Raw genomic sequence first — 24,644 nt, forward strand, 5'->3', positions numbered from 1 at the left:
AAACGTTTTATATTTAACAATTAGAGGTAATTGTTTGTTCAACTGTTGAAAATCATTATTTATGAGTTCTTAAAAGTGGGATATATATCAGATACTTTTCCAATTAGTGATGCGTCTGCAATTGTTTCCAGTGTAATGGCTCTACTTAGTCGAGCGGAGCGGAGTAGCAGCAACAATGGAGGCGAACGCTTGACTGAGCCATTGGCCACCCGCTTGGTTGAATCCTGTCGCTCCCCCCTCCCCCTTCCCCTCCCCCTTCCCCTTTCCCCTTTCGCCTTCCCCTCTCTCCTTTTCATTTCCCCTTTGCACTTTCCCTTTCCCCATTTCCACCACTTTCCCCAGATCCTGTTGCCCTGACAGCCCTTTGCCCATTTGCTCTTTGCCGCTATTACTTGTTGTTGTTGTAGTTGCTACTATAGTTGTTGTTATCGTTGTTATTGCTGTTGTTGTTGTTGCTGTTGTTGCTGTTGCTGGTGGTGTCGCTGGCATTGACGGCGCATTAACTCATTTCCTGCATCATTAAGGGGCACCTGCAATTTTCGCACATTTACGCCGCAGACGTGTCCAGGATGTAGCCAGATCTCCATCTCCATCTCCATTCCCCTCCTGAATCCTGAATCAATTTAGTTGCAGGACTTCACATAAATACGCTTCGAGTGACGGAGGTGCGAGTAGTTTGATCTTGGGGAATTTAAGGAGTTTCTCTTTAGCTGGGATAAAGAAAATTAAAGCTATAAATGCATTCCATAAATACCTGAATGTATCATAAACTCCAGATGATTTAGGAGTAAATTATTTTTAATGTAATGTACACTCTATTTCGTAAAAGGTGTTAATCACTTTGATAGGTTTGAAAAAAACAATTAAAATAAAATAATCCAAGCAAATGGTTCAATTAAAGCTAAAAACTGGAAAACTCGACCTGTTGGTTAACTGAGCTTCGATTGGCTGGAAACTTTTTTTTTTTTTTTTTTAAATTCCTAACTGTGGCGTGAATACACACTTATCTCAATGTTTGCTGTTTCCGGAACCAATGTGCCTGGCACACAGAACTGCAGAGCTGCAGCAATCGAGTGCGTTTATTGAACGGCCCGTGGGCGTTTCGAGCTGCAATCGGGGGAAATCGGGAAAGTTTCTAGCCCCGCAAGCAACACTCACCCACTCACCCACCCATCAAACAAATCCATCGACCCACCGACCCACTTTTATGCTTTGTGTGAAACCCACTTTGATTCCAATCCCATCCGCAGGCAGCACAGCGAATCCGGATGCGAAGCGATTGTACGACGATCTGCTGAGCAACTACAACAAACTGGTCCGCCCGGTGGTCAATGTGACGGACGCCCTCACCGTTCGCATCAAGCTGAAGCTCTCGCAACTGATCGATGTCAACCTGAAGAACCAGATCATGACCACCAACCTGTGGGTGGAGCAGTCCTGGTACGACTACAAGCTCAAGTGGGAGCCCAAGGAGTACGGCGGCGTCGAGATGCTCCACGTCCCCTCCGATCACATCTGGCGTCCCGACATCGTCCTCTACAACAAGTGAGTCTCTATATATATATATATATATATATATGATATATAGTATATATATGATATGAAGATATGCGTTACCCAAAAATATCTGAACAAATTGGTGTTTCATTAACATTACCTCATTAAAGTGTTATTAAATTTATTTAAATATAAAAAGGTTATCTTTTATTCTTTTAATATAATATATATTTAATTATAATACATATAGAATTGCTTTAATTTTTTATAAATTAATTTCCTGAGTGAGTATCGATCGTATATGAAGGAAGATATGCGTTACCCAAAAATATCTCAACAAATTGGTGTTTCATTAACATTACCCAATTAAAGTGTTATTAAATTTATTTATGTAAATATGAAAAGGTTATCTTATATTCTTTTAAGGGTATATTTTATATGTATTGCTTTAATTTTGTATTAATTAATTTCTGAGTGAGTATCGATGGTATATACGTTACCCAAATATATCTCAACAAATTGTTGCTTCATTCATATTACCCACTAAAGTGTTATTAAATTTATATTATTTATATGAAAAGGTTACCTTATATTCCTTTAAGGGTATATTTAATCCTTTTTATTAAACTTTTTATTCATTTATTTCCTGAGTGAGTAGTGATCGTATATGAAGATATACGTTACCCAAAAATATCTCAACAAATTGTTGTTTCATTCATATTACCCACTTAAAGAGTTATTAAATTTATATGAATATGAAAAGGTGTTCTTTTTTTTTCTTTAAGGGTACATTTTATCTTTTTTGCTTAAACTTTTTATTAATTTATCTGCTGATGAACCTTCCAGCGCCGACGGCAACTTCGAGGTGACGCTGGCCACCAAGGCCACGCTGAATTACACAGGACGCGTTGAGTGGCGACCGCCGGCTATTTACAAGAGCTCCTGCGAAATCGACGTCGAGTACTTCCCCTTCGACGAGCAGACCTGCGTCATGAAGTTCGGCAGCTGGACCTACGACGGCTTTCAGGTGAGTCCATACTATAAAACATACAAGGTATATAACATATAAATAAAATTTTTCAAATGGTTAAAGTAAAGTGAAAAATATAAGCCATCTTATAATTATAATAAAATCACTAATATAACTTCCATAAGCTTCTTTAAATTTAGTTTAAGGAACATACTTTCTACTTGCTAAATTTTACCCAAATTATATACATCTTAGCAATTTGATGTCCCTAGCGAACCCATTTCATTTGCTAAGACCAGAAAACAATGGGCTCGCTGGCAGACAAGATTTCATTTTCCCATTTGGAAACAAATCCTGGATGTCCCTTTTATGTGTACCGCAAATTTGGCTGGCGGCTTCTTGAAAACTCGCCCCTTTTCTTCCCCCCCGTTTAACCCGGAAAATCCCCGCGGCCCACACACGTGATCCAATTTAAACCACACACAAATGAAAGTTTCTCGACCGTCTGGCCCTTGGCTAATTGGTTTATAAATCTGTGGCAAGTGTTGCGAGTCGGTGGAGGAGGACATATGTATATATCAGAACATATATATTAGGCCAGACATGTTGCCATTAAAGGATGTGTGCCACTGGCCACCCAAAAAACTCCTTATCTCCGTTCTATTCTGATTCCCCGATTCCCATCCTCCGTTTCCCGATCCCCGGTGACCATCTCATTTACACATTTACAAATTGCTCACCTGGCGGCTCCTGGCTTTCGGTTTTCGGTTTGGGCTTGGGTGTCTCTGAGCCCGGTTTAGTGGTCATAAACCGAAATACGGTCATAATTCCTTTTTGGAATACTGGCATGGAATTTCTCACGTTTTACGGCCACAAAACACACAGCAACAAAGAAGGGAAAGACGGCAGGCAAATCGGTTTGGAATAGACACTCCGACAGACAGAGGGACAAAAAGAGACAGAGAGAGAGATAGAGAGAGAGAGAAAGGGACAGTGGACCACAGGGAGGCTTCATAAAAACGTCTCCAGTGGTTTTTCGGCCAACAAGGAGCAAGGAGCAGGGGACGAAGGACACCCAGAATGGAATTCGGGGAACAGGACACTAAGCCAGCTTGTCACCTGCCTGGGAATCGTTGGAGACTGGCGGTCGAAGGCCGCGTTAACTCGTTAAATTCCCTGCACCACACAAAAATGCAATCCAAGGCAGCAATACACGAAAAGAAAAACCTAGAAAAAAGCATAAACTATGTTTTTTAAGAGCACTAACAAGAAATGTTACAGCAATAAACATGAAATTTGTGTAAATAATTTTTGAATTGCTAGCTTTACCAAAATCATACTTTCAGTAAAATAGTTTTTAAGTCCAGTAGTAGGTTCTAATTAATTTCTGGAGCACGATTTTAATTTTTCTTTAAGTGTGTAGCTTAAAAAGGAATGAGCACCCAGAGTTAGATGCTCTGTGGCTTCGTCCTGCTGTTGGATCCTTGCCAGCTAATAATGAACCGGCATTAGGTAGAATCTAAGTCAGCCTGCACCACTCCCACCGCCTCTTCCTCTTCCTCTTAACCCTTCATTCAGGCGGAAAAAAGGCACAGGCGGGTTAACCACATGCATCTACAGAACTGCATTAGCCAGGTCATAAAGTCGCCGACCAGGTCACGCTTGAATTGGAAAAAAAGTATAGTACAGTTTCCGATAGGCAGAACAAAACCGAAAATGGTTTGATATCCTTGAAGGATTTCTTCCAGCAAAAAGTTAAATACAATTTTCCACACTAAAGATTTTTGCAGTTTGTGAATCATCGTGTTAATTTTCAATAATCAAAGGCTGCTTAAAATAGATTTAAGCCTGTCAAACACTTTGTCATTTAATATCAATTTAGTCGCCTTGCGTCTTTGTGTTATTAATGCACCAACTTTGACACCCATTCCCCCAACAGCCAATAGATATTATCTCACTAAATATCGACAATTTAATGGCACACGTGAAAATTAATTCTCCGTGGAAATGGAAAATTGGTGTACTTTGTTTCAATCACTCAATTAACAGGGCAGATTAAGTATACGCATATGTACGTTATATCTGTATATATCTTGACTGAGGCAGAACCTAAGTTTAATTGTCGTGACAATTAGTTAAGTGTCGGTACTTTTCCTTAATTGCTCCATCTCTTTCTGGCCCACATGTATGCGTTCAAGCACACACATACGCACACGCACACAGAGACAAGTTGACTAATTTGGTAAAAAGCTAAATGCTCATTTACTATTAAAAAGGCAAGGCGCTAACAAGCATTTGACATGAAAAGTGGGCTGGGAAATGGAAGGTGATGCGGGTGAACATTGTCTGCGATGCACAGGTGTGAGGGCTCAATGCACTGAAATAAATGGGGAACCGAAAAAAAAATATGAATATATTAAGGCAAGTAAAAATTGGGAAATCTACTTTGAAACCAGTTAAGGTTCTAAGATTCTTTCAGTAAAAAAAAATATGTATTAAATCATAGTTTCCAAAATATTAGTACCTACACAATTTTTTGGGAATTATTTTTGCTGGTTAAAAATTAATACTAAATGTTTATTCTTCTTTTTGTTTTTCTTGTTATTTGTTTAATACACTGCTACATTTAATCAAAGTGTCCCCGTATTTTGTAATGAAAACTGTAGCATGTTGTCTTCAAGTTGACGCATAAATCAACCGCAAAATGAGCGATATCCCACACAGCCAAATAATTTATGAAGTCTCCGGGGGAATGGGCTCCGGATTCTGAAATTCTCGTATTCTCGGATACTCGGATTCTAGTTCATCGTCGCCAGTGGCAGTGGCATCAGTCTGTTTTCTGTTTGCCACAGCGGAAATATTTCATTAAATCATCACTTCCTTATGCTGAAATACAGAAATTTCCGCAACCACTTAAAATAACAATTTCCGCTTCGGCAATTCCAGCTGGCGGCACAAAAAGCAGCCGGGATTCCATTGCACCTGCCAAGGTCCTGTGGCCTCCCCCACATCCTGCCTGATTATTTCCCCTTGCGACACAGCTGCATCTTCGCAGCCCGTTTTTCATTCATGTTCAGCAGCCAGCGTCGATTTCCTAATTTCGTGTCAATGAGCCAAGCTTGAGGTGGCAAGTCTGCCGGTGGAAAATCGAGGAAAGCCGAAGAGAGCCGAGGAAAGCGAGAAGGAAACCGGGGAAATTCAGGAGTCAGAAAGGGGGAAAGGACAAAAGGCAAGGGCAAGTTCATAGGCTCAATTTTCACACTTGATTTTGCACAGGAAAACGCCCACACACACACTGTTTACAACAACAATCCTGACAAAAGGAAAAACATAAAGGGAAAGGGGACACTTTTCCAATTTTATAAACATAATAATTTCCCTTAACTTTTTAAACAGTGTTTTCCAAGCCCACAACTATTTCCCTCGTTTAATATAGAATTATCCTGAGAAGCAGTGACTACCAGAATTATTATTATATTTTATAATAGGACACAGGCAAATATCAACGTTACTTATTTTTCAAAGTGCAGCCAAGCAGAAAGTCAGAGCTTAGCAGAAAAGAAAGAGAGAGTGGAAAGTGGAAAGTGGGAATGGAAACGAGAACGAGAACGAGAAATCGTATTAACGTCACTTTTCAAATTTCACGCTCTTCCAAAAATGCCACCACCCACTGCCCTCAATGTCAACTGGCACCTGCATCAGTTCCCCTCCCCCATTTTCCCCCCTTTCCTTTTCCTTTCCCTTTCCCTTTCCCTTGTTACCTGAATCCCCTCCTCTCTCTCCATACAAGAAAAACGAAACCAGCCATGGAAATCGGTGAGGCGTAAATTGGCAGACAAAATGCTTTAGGAAATTCAGTCGAAGAAAGGGAAAGAATTAAAAATTGCTGATGGAATGAATGCACTTCCGGGTTAATATTCAAACAGCAAGTGCACACAGAAGAGCTGACTTAGCTGCCCAAAAGCTAGATAATGCAGTTTCGGGAAAGGCTTTATTTGCCATGTGGAAAAGCAGAAAAAGGAAAACAGAGATAGTAGAGTGAGCGAAGGGAACTCAAAGTGGTTAACCTAAAATACATTTTCTAAACTGCAAAGAACTTTGGATTAAGGAAACTAAATTTACAGAGATATTTTTATTAAAATACATTACTATAATTTCAATTTACAAAATCACTTGCTTACTTCACATGAATTGTGGTAAAACTTTTAATTCTAAAAAGTTTCGCTTGTAATGAGAACTTTCAAAATCTAAGAAGTGAAAATCCAGTTGAAGTTCTGGAGTTGAGAATCAAGTTCGATAGACTGTTGCAATCGCATGTCAAGCACTATAGAACTATTCGACCCCGGGGCCGAAGGAATGCGAGAATGTTGCCACTACTTCAACTCGTGCTCATCCTCATCCTGAAAGCCAGGTGCTCTCCTGTCGCCAGTCCTCCGCATCCTTCGATTCCCATTCCGTTTCCCATTCCGATCCGAATGTCGATGTCCATGTCCTGTCAGCTGCAGTCGTGCCGAACTAAGCAAAACTGAGCACTGGAATTGAAGTGCGGCCATCGCATGTTTGTCCATTTCGGTATCGCTATCGATGCAGCCACCATATATCCACCATCTACCATACCATACTATATAGCAACCATATATATATAGCTCCTCACCTGGCCACCCACCCGCTCCCTTTTCTCCCAGACTCCTTGGATCCTCTTCCCTTTTTTTCGGGACTGACTTTGACAGCCGAAACGAACTGTGGAGTGGAGTGGCTGGTCAGAAGGGAGAAGGAAGAGGGAGTCTGGATGGGATGGGATTGGAATCGAAGGCCAAAACAGAGACATCTGGCAGAGAGTGCAGTTCAATTACGTTCAATCACTGGTCAGAAAGGACGAAGGCAACTCAACTGCTCTTACTTCTTCGCACAAAAATTCAATTCAATTTGCAGTTCCTTGGCTGTCTAATCGGGAAAAGGTGGAAATCAATTACCTTGAACATTAAGTATTTTACACTGAAGTTGAAAAAACTGCCAACCAAAACAAAAGAGTTTGTAAACAATAATTCAAATTTAGTAAGCTTTGTATTTAGAAAGAAATTTTAAATAAATTATTATAACTATTATATACAAACCTTATGATAAATTAATTATATAACCAGTATTCCAATGGAGAGTAACCACTGTGCGTTAATTTGCAGGTGGATCTGCGGCACATCGACGAGCTGAACGGCACCAATGTGGTGGAGGTGGGCGTGGATCTGTCGGAGTTCTACACGTCGGTCGAATGGGATATCCTCGAAGTTCCTGCAGTGCGGTAAGTGCCAGCCAACCATCCCACCCACTTACCCACACTTACCCACTTACCCACTTACCCACTCACCCACTTACCCGGTAGACAACCGCCCAGTAGCCAAGTAACCAGTTATCATCCCACCCACCGAGAAAAAGCGGCAACAACAATTATTTTTGGCAGAAACTCCTTTGGCAAGTTCTGCGGAAGCTTTGGACGCTGTCACAAAACACAAACACAAATCTTTCAGGATGTCAAAACGCACACACACACATACACACACTTACGCAGGTCAAGGATGCAAGTGAGAGAGATAGACAGATATGCCTAAAGAAAGAGACGCAAGAATCGGGATGGGCTGACCTGAGTTGTCGATGCTGATGATGGTGATCTTTGGGCGTTGGCGTTGGCGTAGGCGTGGCAGTAGAAGTGGGCGTGGCTCTTATTTACACTTTACACCTCCCTCTTGCCCCAACGATTCCCCAATTTTGCCTTGAAGTTTTTAAATTAAAAAACTTTGGCAAAAGGAATTGCCAAAAGAAAAAAAAAAACAAACAAAATTATACATATAAATAAATAGAAGCAGGCCTTGCTTCTTATGTTTCAGCATTCTGCCCGTCTGGTCAGGCATATGTGTGCGTACAGCCGCGGTCAAAATAATAGTTTTGCTTTAAAAATACAATACAACAAAAAAATCATGCTCTTCGTAGATTTCAAGTTTTCGCATGCTTAAATCAAGTTTTCTACATGTTCTGTAAACAATAACTACACTGGTTTATATTTATAACAATTACAACAAGAACTAATAAATAGTTATATTTTTTTTCGTCTACTTTAAAGTCCATATATATTTTCAAATATTTTTTTCTATTCATTTGACTGCAATTGTACGAAATGTGTGACTTTCGCCTCTGCCTGTGAGAAAGTGAAAGCTGGCCGAATTTGTTTCCTTGGCTCGGAGGCGGTTGTTTAATTGCCACGCCCACTTCTGAAGCGAAGAGGTCGGCACGCTTGTGTGCACACAATGGAAAGAGGAATAGGAAAATGGGGGAAAAGGGGTGGAAAGGGGGTGGAGGGGGCTAAACGGAGACGGAAGTTCTTCTACAAGAACCTCGTCTTTAATGCATTAAGCCCCAGACAAAAGGCAACAAGAAATTTTTGTTTCACTTAGCGCAACTTTGTTTGAAATCTCGGGATTGTTGGAAGCCAGCAGGTGAGTTTTGTGGGCGGCCATGGGTTAAGCAGGTTGAGTGCTGCTCCTGCTGCTCCTGCTGCTGCTGTGGAAAAAGGGGTGTTAAGAGGCGTGGTGGCAATACTGTTGAGTGCTATTAATTAGTTGATGACACGTGCTAGATGAACTGGGAAAATTCAGTTTAGAAATACTTTTCATTAGGCTAATTTGCCTGCTCGACTCTCTCAGATTTTCACTTTGATCTTACTTTGTTTCCAATATGGATTTCTTCCCCTCATTTTAGCCAGCACTTGTTTTCAAAAATCTTTTATTTTAGAAAGCTATATTATACTATCTAACATAAGATCAAAGATTGATTAGCTTTGCTTGCAACATTTTTATGTTTTCTGGGATTGTTTTCTTGTTTTATTGCCTGAAATTCATTGGTAAAGAAAGTGAAGGCAGTGAATTTACTTGTTAGTTTTTGTTGCAAGTTTTTATTTTGTTTTTTTTTTTACATTTTCCTTTCCATTTATTGTTGGTATTTTTGCCGTCGTCATTGGCACGCGTGGAAGCCACAAACAAGTCGCGACTCCGGTCTCCGAAAGTCATTTTATTTTTATATTAGTATTACAACGTCAGGGGATAAATGGGCGGATTTTTTCGTTGCCGGGTTTTCCGGCAGAGGCGACGGGGTGGAAAAGCGTGCAGATTGTCCGTGAATGTCGTGAAAGTGTTGTTTATGTATCCCACCTTTCCACTAAACCGAACCGAAATGGAGGACAAAAAGCCGTAAACTCTTCAGGTGAACGAGTGAGGAGGAGCGGAGGAGTGAAGAAGGGGAAGGCGGGGGGTGAAAACTTGGGAAAGGGAAAATCGAAGCGAAAAGAGAAAGTGGAATGGCTGCGAGGCAATAATTTCCTTGAACTATTTTGAAGTTGCGTGTAGGGCAAGAAATGGTCAATAAATCAGTGGCAAGAGTTCACTTCTCTCTCTAAACATTTTTTCTTTTTTCTAATATTTTTACTTCGCTTTTCTTTTCCTTTTACAACGCATTTTTTATCGTATTTATAATTATATATTTTTAAGAAAAACAAAGTCATTACACCGGTTTCAAAACAGCAAATATTATTTGCCATTAAACTCAATTTAAAATTCAAGTACGAACAAAAAAACTCATCATAGACCCGCAACATTTTGATGACACCTATGAAACCCCCGAAAAAAAACTGAAACAGCTTAATGCGTTTGCCCTTTGACCTTCCCACTGATAGCGACCCCCACATTTTTTTTTACCCCAACTCATCCACCATATTTCATAAGCGGCACGTGACAGACGGAAATGACAAGGCTGAACTACAGTGAGCAGTGAATAAATAAAACAAAGCGAGAAAGAATAATATGTGTGAAGGCGTTGATGTCAGAAATACCCTTGAAAATTATCCCGAAAAAATGAATACTACATGATAAAATCAAGAGGATTTAACTTTATTTATTATCTAGAAATCTATTTAAAATTTAAGCTTAACTATTTCTGTTTAATGTGGACCTTATATAATAATTTCATTTAATTAAAGAAAACCAGCTCCTTGGGCAGTCCAAGTTTTGTGTGCGTGACAAAGTTGTTGGCCAAGTTGAAGCACCCCGAAAGCCAGGGTATCAGTGGCAGGTTAAGACCTTTTGCCAACTGAGAGCTGAAACCACTGAAAACGGGGCTCAAGTCATTGACGGGAATTAAAAAGTTGACAGCACCAGTTACGTGTGTGTGTGTGTGTCTGTGTGTGTCTGTGTGTGTATACATAGAAGTGAGTGCGTGTGTCTGCGCGTGTGTGTGTGTATGTAAGCGTGTGTTGAAGTGTACGTTGGTTTATTTGGCGTGGCATTGGCAGTAAATTATGCCACAAGTGCGTGACACACTCACAAAAGCGGCCGCCGGCTGCGAGTCTCTCTAAACCTTCCGCCCACTCCCCGTTTTGGCCGCCTAACCAACGTCCTTCCAGCCCCCTGAGAATCCACCATCCCCCACTCTCTCTCCGTCCCCGGAAAGGCCACCCCTCTCTTGACTTACTCCCTTGGCAGCTTTTATTGTCTGCAGGCTGCCGCTTCTGCCGCTTTTGCCGCTTCTGCCGCTTTTGCTGCTGCTACTGCGCCTAAAATGCTGCAACACAATTCACAGCACGTAGAGCAATTTTCCCATGAAGCCAGCACCTCCTCCTCCTCCTCTTCCTCCACCGATTTCCCCGATTTCCCAGCTCCTCCTGCTTCCAAAAACTTGTGCAGAGCCTCCGACAGGATTCAGTTTTAATGCGCATCGACAGTTAAATTAACTGGGCGACGCAAGGAGGGGCGTGGCAGGCCGCAGCACGTACAGGTGGCCAAGGGGGAGAATGGGGGGTGATGGAGGGTGGAGAGTGAGGGGAGGGGAGGGAAGGGGGAAGAGGAGCAGCAGACAATCAGGCATTGATTGACAGGCGGACAGGTGGGCAGACCACCAACCAGCCAACCAACCAAGAGAAGCTGAGACAAATACGGGAAAGGTGAAAAGGGGGAAAGTGGGGAAAGTGGGGGTAAATCGAAAGTCGAGGCAATCACGAGCCCATAAAATTAACCCTGCTTATTCCCGTTCAAACCCTTTTCTTCCGATCCGATAGGGAAAATAATGACATTGCGCAGGGCTGGCAATTTGCAGTTTATAGTTTCTCGCCGCCCCTTCAGAAAGAGAAAGTGCCCGAGAATGCGGCAAGGTATTGGGGATAAAGACATATCATTTGGATTAAGCATTAAAAAGAAAGTAAAGAAAGCAAAGTAAACTACTTTCTTTGGCTTCGGAGTGTTGTTAAGCCGCCTGTTGTTTTAGAATCCTCTTTATTAGGTTGTATTTTTAATTGGATGTTTCTTAACATACTTATTTGTTGCAGTTAACTTCCCATAATTACTTTACTTGCAATTAAATTTCCACTGTCAACTCCCCTTTTATTTCTTCAATGAGTAAGTAGGACATAATTTATTTTATCAACTGGTTGGCATTAAAGCCTTAAAGCCCTTGTCTAATAAACTCATTGTTTGCCCAATTTCTGCGACTTGCCTTCATCTTTTATATCCGCTTATAGAGTTGTCTTTTCGCATTGCCATTTCCCAGCTCCCAGTTCACATTTCCCATTCCCCCGGGGGCTGTATTTTGTTTAATTGCCGCAATGGGTCTTACGACATCAAATCAACACGCAGGGCACATACACCACGAAAACCGAGCGAGGAAAACCCTCCTGTTTTGCCCCTTACCCAACTTACCCAACCCAACCGAAGGACTTTCTTTGGCAACTTTGCTCCCTTTCTTACCTTTCTGCCACCAAAAAGAAGCTTGATTACCGGGCACAAATTTTCGGTTGTGTTTGAGGTTCGGCGGCTCCCAAGACTCGTTTCGCGTTTCGCGTTGCTCGGCTTTATCACAGATCGATTAAAATCATAATTAGCAAACTTTCCAGAGAACCTTCAGCCTTCTCCCCTTTTCCGCATTTTCTTTTGCGGTCACACCTCAATTGCCACGCCTTTGGGAGACTTTCCCTGCGAGGTTTCCTCTCCTTCTTCTTTTTTCAAGTCATGCAACGAAGCGTGTTTATGTTAGTTATTAAAATTCTATTACTTACTTTGATTTCTGGTTGGTCCCTATTCAAGCATCCTTGCACGGAGAGAAATACAAGACTCACATCTCTTCGATTTTGATTGGTTCTGACAAAAGCTATAAGCATTTTTATATACATTTTAACAAGATAGATTCTTTGTGGATCGAATTTCTCACAGTGCAGTAGAAAACCGAAGAAATCGAGGCATAGAAAACACTTGAAAGCTCATAGAGAACTTTTGGTTCAAAGTTGTCGAAATCAATCAAGCGTTGAGACCTATCTCGGCCCAGAATTTCCCTTTCCCCCGATTTGCCACTTAGTAGGTGGCAATGGGTGGCAATGGGCGGTGCTTTCTTTGCTCCGCTTTCTCCATGTCCTCGTCTCTTTTTTATGTTGCCAATCATTTCGTATTTATGCGTTTGTTCTTTGACTCCAATCAGCAAGCTGTTTCCCCTTCAATCCCCCATTGGCATTTCGTTCCCCGCTGTCAATCAGCGATTTGACCATTTTCGGTCACTTTAGTGCGGTGACCCCAGCCCAAAAAAAAAAGAAATAGGAAAAAAAATAGAAAACAAAAAAGCATGAGGGAAACCTCTCATTTCTCAAATACGTGCCCAGTTCCACATTCAATTTCGCTGGAATTTCACTTAATTTTTGTTCTTTTTTTTTTTTATCCTGGCGACCCGAAAGCGCAAAGAAGAAGAGCGGAGCGAGTCGGTTGGAAATCTAAATAACATTTGATTTCAAATCTGTTTCACTGGAAAATCATTCAGCAAGCGCACACAAAGGCCGCGAAGGAGGGAAAGTGGAAAATTCGTCTGCTTTCGATTTCCCTTGGCTTTGAACATTTGCCAGTTACTTTCGCTTTAGTTGACCCCGCGTAATGCGTTATTTAAATTTAAAGTGTTTAAGGAACTGAGGAGAAGTAAAAAACAGTTTTTTTTTTGTAAGCCGATTAAAACACTTCGAAGTATATATATTTAGAATAATTTAAAAAATAATAACAACCAGTAAAAATTTATGTTGCTTCAAATAAAACAGTTCAAGTTCAGTTAGCTCTTGCGTATACTTAATATCACGCATACGCCATGTTGGCCTATCACTATTATAGTAGATAGTTTGTACTATATGATTTTTTCAGCTTAAAAAATAGCTAGCAGTGTATTAACGTCTGCGACTTCCCATCATTGAGCTTCGTACACATTTCTATTTCGGTTGGCTTATCCTTTATTACGCATACGCCGCGTGGCCCAACGCATTGATGAATTGTTGCCAATTTCGGAATTTCCCGAAGAGGGATGCGGTGTTTTCATGGGGGGTGCGGAAATGTGTGGGAGTGCCATGTGCCATCGAGTCAAATCAAACTGAAGTTCTGCTGGTCTTGGCTGGTATTTGCTTTTGTTGTTCTAGTTGTTGTTGTTACTGTGTTCTAGTCTTTTCTCTATTTGGATCTCTTTTTTTTTTGCTTTTTTTTCTTTTTTTTGCCTATGTGGCGCCATCTCCCGGCGCCGTGTCCGTGTATCTTTGCGTGTGCGTGTGTATGTGTGTGTGTGTGTGTGGGGCACGCGTGTTCTTTTACAATGTGTGTGTGTGTGTGTGTGTTTTTCTTGCCTATTTTATGATTTATTGTATGTTTTCCCATCGTGGTTGCTAACCAACTAACCCAGCAGCAAACCCACCAAGTCACCGAGCTTATTACACTGACCTTTACACGTACTAAGCCACCCACTCTGCACCACCCTCTTTGGTCCACCCTATTCGCCGACTTAAGGGTCTGCCTAGCACCCAATCCCCCTGTTTTCGCCGCTTTTCCTTTTGGGGAAAGTGTCTCTGTTCGTCTGCTCGTGTTTCCCTGTCTGCGGGGACTTAACTTCGTGGAGCGAAGAGGGGGTAACCCCCCCTCCACCCCTCCTTTGGGTGGACACTCCACGGCCTGTTGACCAAAGCTCACTTTAGCAGACTTAATCTGTAGCCATATTACATTTTTCGCCTGCGATCGCAAGACTTTCGCAAGCCAAGTGGGCTAAAGGATATTGGGTCTTAGTGTTCTCGCCCACTTGTGTTTTGCCGTATTTAAATGTATTTTTAATGGACAACACAAAAGTTGAGCGAGGTGTTTGGTTAGTATGAAGAAATTAATTTAAGGTGAAACAATTGATAATATGGCAACACTTTAAATTGTTACAGGAATAATAATTGATATAAAAGAAGGTTACCTCTTTTGTATTATTATTTCTTTAATAGTTATCTCTGTATTTCTACTTATAAAATATATTTATGTAATTCAGTTTTATCTTTCATTTAAAAGTAAATAGTAAACAGTGTTTTACTGTGAAAACTTTACCATATTATATCTTATATTTCTCGCCTCCTTTATCTTATTCAATATTTCCTCCCCTCATTTTCGCTTTGAACCTTTTGAGTGACTGACATTCGGAATTGGCTTGGCAAATTATATTTTATTGCTGCAGCCATCAAAACTAACCCACAAGATGCTGGCCCTCAATCCCGGATTCCCTATCCCTCGCTCTTTCTTTCACACACACATACACACACACATACATAGTCATTTTGGAGTGGTTTTTGTGTTTGTGTGCCTATTGCCACATACTTCATTTCTATTTGGAGGGAAGTCAACTGCCACAAACAGTTAGTTGCCTGCCGGCCACATCCTTGTCGTTCTCGTTGTCGTTGTCCTTTACCTCCCCCTCCCTGCTCCCCCCCATTCCCCTCCCCCTCGCCCTTCCCACTCTTCTTTATCCCTGGTCCTTGCCTTGTTTATTATTTATTTACAATATTTTCTTATTCAAAATGAAGCCGCAAGCCTCTCGGAATTATTGATGGCCCAACCATATACCACAGCGAAAAGTTGAAGGCGGTTTGGTGGGGGGATGGGGGTTGCTTCACCCCTTTTTGCCCGGCAGTTATGATTTTTCTTTATTTATACATTTCTTGCTTGTGATGTTGTTGTTGTTGTTGTTGTTGCTGTCCTTCCACTGGCAGGTTTGGTTTCAAGAGTTTTTCAAGTGCGACGCGGGGCAAAAGCGTACAAAAAAAAAAAAAAAAAAAAAACAACAACGAAAAGTCCGCTCGACTCAATTTACAAAAATTCTCATTCTTTTTCTTCATTATTTTTTTATTGTCTTTCTTTTATTTTTCGGTTGGCAGCCATCGTCAGAGATTATTAACTTGTAAATTATTCATTGGTCCGGAGAGCAGGGAAAAAAGGGCTAAAAAATGGGTAGAGCTCAAAGTCTGAATAACTGTCGAACTGATTAACGCAAATGGATTTGAGTTTCAGAGAGTTAGTAAGGTTTCTTTTTATTTTTTTGGGTACACCCTTAAATGGATTATTTTTGAAAGAATTAGTTTGATGCAAGTTTTGATACTTTATTAAGTCCTTAAAAATATTTGTATTCAACCTTGACAAGCCAGCTAAAAAGCCTTCTGCTTCATTGAACCTCTCAATTATTCTTGCGCACTTTGAAAGTTTTGAATTCGCAGCTACGCAAAAATACACAAAAATACAGAACATACCATTTTGACACTCAGTTAGCAGTTAGGCCAATATTTTTTCGGCATTTTACAATATTTATCATGCGGCCGATGATTTATGTGATTGGTGCGCCATATATCTGGGGATATATGCGTGTTTATGTAAATAAATATAGGTTTCGGCTGCCAGAACGAATACTGTGGATGCTGCAACGGCACCACAGCAGAAATAATAAAAAAAAAGCACACACACACAGAAAAACCAAAGAACCCCATCCATCGATACAAAATACATACATATATGGCATCGGCAGTCGAAATGAACCTTAATAAATATTTACGCGCTGCGTAGCAATTTGCCTAGCTCATGGCTCGATTTCCCTGCTTAATTTATTGCAGGAACGAGAAGTTCTATACGTGCTGCGATGAGCCATATCTGGACATCACCTTCAACATCACGATGCGTCGCAAGACCCTCTTCTACACGGTCAACCTGATCATCCCCTGCATGGGCATCAGCTTCCTCACCATCCTCGTCTTCTACCTGCCATCGGACAGTGGCGAAAAGGTGAGTCTCTACAGTCCTTAAAAACTATAATATGTATTTTAATACCTCGGAAAATGAATTATGAAATAAAATTCAGTTAGCTTGTAAGCAAGCAAATCCTAACTCGCTTCAATAGAAGCTATTCCTTCCACCAAACATCCAACGCTAATAAAAAAATAATTAATGGGATCCGCGCTATAAACCAAAAAGGAAACTCTTTGCCATTTATTTGCCAGAGTTTTTATTGTGTAGCCGAGCGACTGATAAACGGGCTCAATTAATGAGCTAAAGTTTAATTAAATCAGTCGCAAAATAGTTGCGGTTCGGCTGTCTAAAAGCTTTATCTCTGCCGCCATTGGATTTATGCTAATGATATGGTACACATGTTATTGCCTACTATGAATAAATAGTAAAATTAACCATTAGAATCAAGTTCATCCGCAGCTGAAATGCATTAGCTTGAATTTACCATTTACCATTTACCATTTCCACCGATCTATTTGCTCTGTTCACATATGCTGCCATTTTCCCCTCCTGCTTTTCACCATTCTGATTTTTTTTTGCATTAAACCAATTGCCATAATTTATTACCAGCTCATCCCGTTTCTCCTCGCCCATCCGCTCAAAATGTGCTTTTAATTAAAAAGCAAAAAAAATACAAAAAAAAAAAAATAACAGAAATAATTTCACACTCAAATGAAAATGAAAATGCATTTCAACATTTTATTCGTTTTGATTTTAATTTTTTTGTTTTTTTTTTTGGGGCATTTTGGATCGCTTTCTGTTTGGTGTGTGTCTGTGTGTGTATTATTTTTTCGCCCAGTTTGCCATCATTTAAGTTTGAGTAAATAAAATTACACGATGTATTCAATTTAATGCGAACAAAAGTCTGGCGCGTTTTTTTTTTTTTGTGCGGTTCTTTAGCAATTCTGTGAGGGAAAAAGCCAAACGAGAACGCAAACGAAAATGAAAACGAAAACACGAAATGGCATAATGCATAAATATAAACATTTACATGCTGCCTGGGACTTATGAATAAATTACGGCCAATTTTCAAAATAAATAAAATGCAAAAATAATTTGTGTGCGCAAGCGGTTTGTGGATTACTGATGCTGATGTTGATGCCGATTTTGATGGCGATGTTGATGTTGTTGCTGAAGCTGAATGATGATGCTGCTGGTGATGCCGATGCCATCCGACATTTCCACATTCCACATCGCTCACGGTACATAATTTATGATATAAATATTGACAGCGCCGGGCATTTGATGGCCCATCCCGGCTGGCATTATGCAAATTCCCCGATTTGCCTGTGCATTATCGAGTTAAGAGCGGTCGATTCGATGAGTACTCATCGAATAATACGCGTATTAAACCGACCTGTCACCCGAAAAACGAAACACCCAAAACGACCTGTTTGAGTGAGTTTCTATTTGTCTAAGCCCCTCGAAATTGTGTTAAGCTGCTCTGATCACCGTTTGTGTTGGTATTTTGATGGATGTCGGATAAGGGGGATATTACATGGAAAACAGCGAGGTTTTGGGGTTTGAAAAAATATATTTTGTAAATAAGATTGATGGTTTGTTTGTTTATGATTAAAAGAAAATTACCTGAAATCGAGAAGAGTTATGTACATGAAAGTACTCCTTTAAATATTTTTTTTTAATTAGAAGTTAATTTTTTTGTTATCAATATTCGAGCAATAGTTCTAACCTAGTTCTCATAGTTCTCTGGTCGGGAATAATCAATTCGAGCGTTATTATTTCACCAGAAGTTTTTCGCTCGCTTTTGCAGTATCACGTTTCATTCCTTTTTTTCGGGAAGACTTTTACGATTTGAGCCGTGTGGGCACATTTCATGGCACTGTTGTCCCTTTTATGGCTCTGTACGCACACACTGAAGCACTCTTACACTGACACACTCACACACTGACACGCTCACACATGAAGCGGACAAATATTTACGCCTAAAAGCAGGCAGCGAAATAAAACAGGACACAAACTGCGGAACTGCGAACTGTGCACCAAAAATTCCCGCCACTGGTCAGTCTGCAGTTAACTGTGGCAACTCTGGCACGTCCGCCACGCCCCCCGCCCCTCGCCTCTTTCGGCTTTTGGAAACCCCGTGGCCGAAGTTCCAGTATTGCGATGGCATCGCAATTGGAATTGGAATTGCCAATTTACATGCATATGCGCCACAACGCACTTCATTCATGCAATTGCCGATTGCGGAGGTGCGGGAAAACGTGGGGGAAAACGGGGAAAGGCGGGCGATCCGAAATGGGTGCGACACACTCGCAGAAAATACCCCCCAAATCGATCGCTGTTGAGTGATTTCTTAATTGAATTAGATACCTAGAATATGCAGTTGAACAGGAGGGTAAAAAGGGAGCAATTTAGCTACACAAAATGTTGAGTATGGAAAATAGTTATTCCCATAAATACATGTCAAAATATATACAAATTAATCTGCAAATAGAATGCTAAACAAAATCCCTACTAGAAATCTCTAAAATGGGTTTAACCCCTAATGATTTCTTAGCCAATTTCTTGATAATGACATGTAAATCCCTTTTTTTCTGTGCAAAAAAAGGAGGAAGGGCTACTTTCGCAATACTAAGTAGCCGCACTGTTCCCAATTCCCCTGCGTTTATTTGCATCGTATTTTTATGGGCGAAACAATTACGTTTTACGAACAGGGTCCAGATTGAAACTGTCCCATCAGCTGGCCCATTCGGAAGCATCCAGTTTCGAGTTTGAGTTGAGTTCAACTTGACCCAACAGAACCGAAATCGTAACCGAAATGCATTTGGCCACCTTAATTACACCGAGCATTTGCATAAATAATGAGCGACCTGGACTGCCAGTGATGCGAGCTAAATGCGATTGCACATGGATTTCTTCACTGCTCGGTGCCAAACATTTTATTGCCTATTGGTGCACTGAAAAAAAAAAACAATTCTTATTTGTAACATTTGTACTTCATTTAATATAATTCATTTCTGGTATGATAAGTAATCACTTTATAGCTAAGTTTATATTTTAATTTGATTTGATTTCTTTTGAAATGTTTTTAGCACACAAAGTATTATTATTTATTAAACAGTTCTTATTTGAATTTGGCTGATTGCCCAGTACATTTTTCCAGTGTATATAGTCAGTTGAAAGGTCGTCGCTTCTGGCTTTGGATTTGCTTGGCAAGTTGTAACCTTAATTAGGCAACGTCACTAATCGCTTTACAAGCGCTGGCCCCGAAAACTAAGGCTAATTATCATAAAATCATTAAGCATCGAAAATTTATGCCACACACACACATACACATGCACACACTGACAGGGACAGACAGCAAATCGCACACACACACACACACACACACACTCACTTTGACAGAAGAGAAGCTCAAATCGCGCGTCTCATTTTCGACATTTAATTACTTTCGGCAAACCCACACACACACACACACACACTCACATCGAAACCCATACAAACACACTTCATTACAAGCGGCTTAGGCATAAATAAGGTGAGCTGCCACGCCCCCTTTTCCCTTCCCCTTCTCCTTCCACAAATCATTTTGCGCTTTATTGAGCGCTCTGAAAAGTATGCCGCGTTTTCATTTCCATTTCCACGTTTTCCCCTCCTCACCTCACTTTCTCCCCCTCCCCCTTGTCCTCCCCCTTCTTCTGCTCGTCTTTTTCGGCATTTTCCGCTGCCTTTGCATATGATTTGTCGGCCAGCTTTTGGCAAGGCCGCAATTGCCGGCTGACAAACCGCTTTTTCATACGCCCATTGGCCTGGCTTATTATTTGCTTGTGATGCCCGCTTAGGCGTTCTAAATCAATTTGGATTTGTGGCTCGAATTGCCCGCCAAGCGAGCGGAATCGGAATCAGAATCTGGATCGGAATGGCAATCGAAATCTTGGCGATTGTCTGCCACTGAAATTATAACCTGCAGAAGCAGGAAAGAAGTTTGCAAAGAAATAATGAGCCAGTTGACAGCTTTTCATTGTCAAATAAAAACTACAAAACCTGGTTTTTTTTATTGGCTTGGAAACCTAATATGTTCAATTAATTAATAATCAAACTAAGTCTATTATTTATTCATCTAAGCAAAAAAGGTGTAGGCAACTTCCTCTTATTAATTAACTATGTCTCTCGCAACTTTTCCATATTGAATAGGGGAGAGTGGTCCCATACCGACCGGTCGTACCATACCGACCCCCCCCATGTTTCTCAGAGATGGCGATGCTAGCCGAATTGTCGGTAACTTCAGTGAAAAGCTGTTATAACACAGACATTTTGGAGATAGATAGCCAATTTGACTTCTTTTGTTTCACTGCAATTTTTCCGTTTGTTTTGTTTCAACGCCTCTGACATTCAGTTTTTTTTCTTTACTGAACTTGAGCTTAAATATTTTTAAAGTTTTTTTTCTTCGCATAAAAATCGGAGGGTAAGGTTTTCTGATAGTTGATAGTCCTAGCTGTCATTCACGCTATTAGAATTACATCGCTCTTTGCGTCATTAGATAATGGCGAGCAGTTAATTAGAAAAGGTTGTGGTGGTCCGAAACCGACCGCGAAGTGATGGTCCGAAACCGACCCCCATTTATTGGCAGCTTAATATGTCATAGCGTATTTTTGAGGGAAAATATGAAAAAGTAAACAAGATTCAGTAAAGAAAAGTAACAGAAACAGCAAAAACATCAGACAGCAAGCGAAGAGACAGTCATCAACGAGCGGCTTTCGAAAAACAACGCGAAAACAACGCAAAAACTTACTATGAGAAAGGGGACAACTCAGACTTCATCAATTGACTACAGTGCCCTTTATTTCATACATTAATTTTTATTTTCTGGAAAGAACCTTCAATATATTTCTTAATAAACGTCAAAATCATTAAATTCTATTTTATGTTATTAAATTGCTTCTGTTAAGAAATAGGGGGTCGGTTTCGGACCACTACTTTTGAGTACGACCAAAAAGTAGAGTTTTATATTTGCCTGAATATCTAACGCTTCAAAGCACCTACGCACTTACTAATCATTTAGATGTATAGTAAACTGATCCCTCTACATAGTACTTTTTTGAACTGAACTGAAAAATTGATTTTTCTCACCTTTATCGCCTTTGCCTTTTAGGGGGTCGGTATGGGACCACCCTCCCCTACGTTTTACTAAGCCACAAAGCCAGCTTAACTGTTTTATGTTCATTAATTAATCCAAGCGGCTTAGGTTTCCTTCCTTCTAATGCTTATTAATCCAAACAGCTTTTGTGATTAAAATGTATTAGAAAAATATAAATAACTTTATTCAATAATTATGATTTCTTTAAAGATAGTATTACATAGAAAATGCGTAGAAAATCAGAAACCAAACTTTGTAAAACTGTGTAATCGTTCTCCCACTGAGAATTATTTATTTTTCACCAATAGTTCACAGACACCTGATACCTGTAAACAGTTTTACGTAATCGATGTGTATTCCCTGATTTTCGGGAAAGGGGCACGGGGAAAACGGCAAGTTTTCCGCGGGGGGAAACCGGGGGAAAAGAGCTTAAGCCGAGTTCGAGCAATATTTATGCATTATAAATGAGAAACCTTATCGGAACGGGAGTTTCCCGTTGTTGTTCGCAGTTCGCAATTGTCGCTTCTTTATGGCGCTTTAGATTTTCCGCTCGACGTGCAGCTCAATCTGCCACGCCCCCCACCGCCCATTTCCTGTCTCGCTTGCTCACTCACTCCAAAACCCCTGTACTTTCTCTGTATATATTTGCAGGTCTCATTAAGCATATCCATTCTGCTGTCGCTCACTGTGTTCTTCCTGCTGCTCGCGGAAATCATTCCGCCCACATCGCTGGTGGTGCCGCTGCTGGGAAAGTTCGTGCTCTTCACCATGATACTGGATACCTTCAGGTGAGTCCACACCCCCTTGTGCCCCTCCCCTGCCTCCTTGTTGTGCCCCCGCCCCCGCCCTCCGAGTCAAATGTGCCACTAATGCGGCCCCAAGATGCCAGATACTCGCAGCATTTCTTACCATTTCCATGGGGTATTTATGGGAATTATAGCAGAGCCAATATTCTGATGGATATATAAATATTATAATTATATAGTAAAAAAAAAACAATATTCATTAATCATATTAACAAAAAACGTTTATTAAATCATTTGAAATTACGGTTAATCAGGCAGAGAAAATCATTTAAATGCAATTTATGGCAGCAATAATTTCTCATATAACAAATAAAAAATGCGTATTCAAACCAATTTCTTTTGCTAAAAGAACCTAAATTCACGCGAAACTAACTATTTTCAAAATCTTTAAAAAAAACTTTCTTTTGATATAGTTAAAAAAGTTTTTGGAACTTCCGTTGGTTTTTCGGAGAAAGTTGGCCAATCGTCGGCCGAGGGTAAAACTCGATTCGGTGGCCGTGTTCGACTTTGCTTGGCTTAGTGCCACGCCCATTCCCCGTTCAGCCGCCCCCCGCTGGGGGCCTATTAAATGGCTGCGGCAATTTACAGTCATTTGCCACGCCCACAAGGCGGTGTGCTGGCCGGCACACCAAATGATGGCCGCCTAATTGTTGGTAAACAAAAGTCGACTGCGACCAAGAGTCGGAGTCTGCCAACAATGGAATCGCCAGTGGCGCAACAGGACCTCGCCTCAAATGATGTAATTAAGGCTGGCAGGACACCCTCCCCCTTCCCCCTTTCCCCCTTTGCCTCTCCCCTCTCCTCGTTCCACCAAACCCCTCCGTTCAACGTATTCTTTTCCGACGCCTTGGCCAGCTGCTAATTAGACGTGGGCGTCGAAAGTTAATTACCCAGACTAAGAGAGCAACTCACTTAAGTCCTTTCTGCATGTTCTCACCCACCCTCCCACCAACCCTCTCGCCACCCCCTTCGCCTTATCCTTGGAAAACTCTTCTGCAGAGGACCCAGAATATTGTCACAATTTACCATGCACATATAGATATTAATGTCTGCTTAGTAAATATTGCGGCAAGGACATTAAAGCAAGAAAAATAACAAACGCGTGTTTATATCAACTTGGAAGATGACACAAAATTATTATGGAAAATTTTTGAAATTTGTGTTTTTTTATATCTTTTTACTAAATTTTGTAACCACAAATTGTTAACTCCAAATTTTACTGAAAAAAAGGCATTCCTTGTCAATATTCAATGATTTTTGTGTGTTTTATGGAAATTTAAAGGAGAAAAAATTTTACAGGTACCCCTTTCAAAATTTAAAAAAATTATTTGTCAAGCAAATTTTTTTTAACCTGGTATGCAACTTTTTTAAGGGACTAAAATAACGAAAGAAAAAATTTTCCCCGTCAAAATAAAATCATTTTTAACCATTTTACGCATGTTTTACCGAATGGAAATGTATAAAAAAGCCATGTTTTCTGTATTTCATACACCGAATTGTTCGCCGTGCAGCATCTGCGTCACCGTCTTGGTGCTGAACATCCACTTCCGGTCGCCGCAGACGCACACGATGGCTCCTTGGGTGCGGACCGTGTTCATCAACCAGCTGCCCCGCTTCCTGGTCATGCGGCGTCCGCTGTATCCGATCAGCGAGATGATGTGAGTGTGCCCCACCCGAAAGGGTATACCTTAGATATATGTTAGAGGTTCCCAGAGTAACGTCCTTGGTTCCCTTTCACCCACACAGAAAGTCCTCGCGCCGCCTGATGGTGCGCACCTGCAACGGCCTCGAGCTGAGGGATCAAATACCACCGCTGCCACCGCCGGTGGCCTTGTCGCGGTAAGTTTCAGTTTAGGGTTCACCAATCCGTTCATAATTGAAGGTAAAGGTTGAGCCAGAGGAGAGATCCATCCGCTGTAGTTGTGTCAGGCATTTTAATTGGATGCTATTTATAAATATGTACAGCAAAGGATAATTAATCCTCAAAAAAGTCTTGGCAAGTGTTTATAAGTTTGTAAGGCAAATAGTTTAAATATTATTTATTGAAACAAAGCAAATTCGTTGAGTAAGCTCACACATTTCTTTATTATTTACGGATATAAATGAGTGATTTATTATTATATTATATATCATATAATATTTAG

The 24,644-nt window shown here is 40.7% G+C and overlaps 1 protein-coding gene across 3 annotated transcripts in view; it reads left to right on the forward strand.

Annotated features, from left to right (window-relative positions):
• LOC108097971 (acetylcholine receptor subunit alpha-like) overlaps positions 1-24,644 on the forward strand; it is a 116,471-nt gene that overhangs the window by 84,766 nt on the left and 7,061 nt on the right. For 2 of the 3 annotated variants that reach the window (XM_017200587.2, XM_017200586.2), the window contains 7 exons: positions 1,251-1,545; positions 2,344-2,524; positions 7,648-7,763; positions 16,425-16,593; positions 22,346-22,482; positions 24,012-24,158; positions 24,247-24,339. In XM_017200587.2, the coding sequence (XP_017056076.1) occupies positions 1,251-1,545; positions 2,344-2,524; positions 7,648-7,763; positions 16,425-16,593; positions 22,346-22,482; positions 24,012-24,158; positions 24,247-24,339 (1,138 nt within the window). Of the gene's footprint in view, positions 1-1,250; positions 1,546-2,343; positions 2,525-7,647; positions 7,764-16,424; positions 16,594-22,345; positions 22,487-24,011; positions 24,159-24,246; positions 24,340-24,644 lie in introns of those variants that run through there. The other variant, XM_043207320.1, reaches the window with a different exon arrangement.

Source organism: Drosophila ficusphila, unplaced genomic scaffold, assembly GCF_018152265.1.
Source record: "Drosophila ficusphila isolate 14025-0441.05 unplaced genomic scaffold, ASM1815226v1 contig_197, whole genome shotgun sequence".
NCBI lineage: Eukaryota > Metazoa > Arthropoda > Insecta > Diptera > Drosophilidae > Drosophila > Drosophila ficusphila.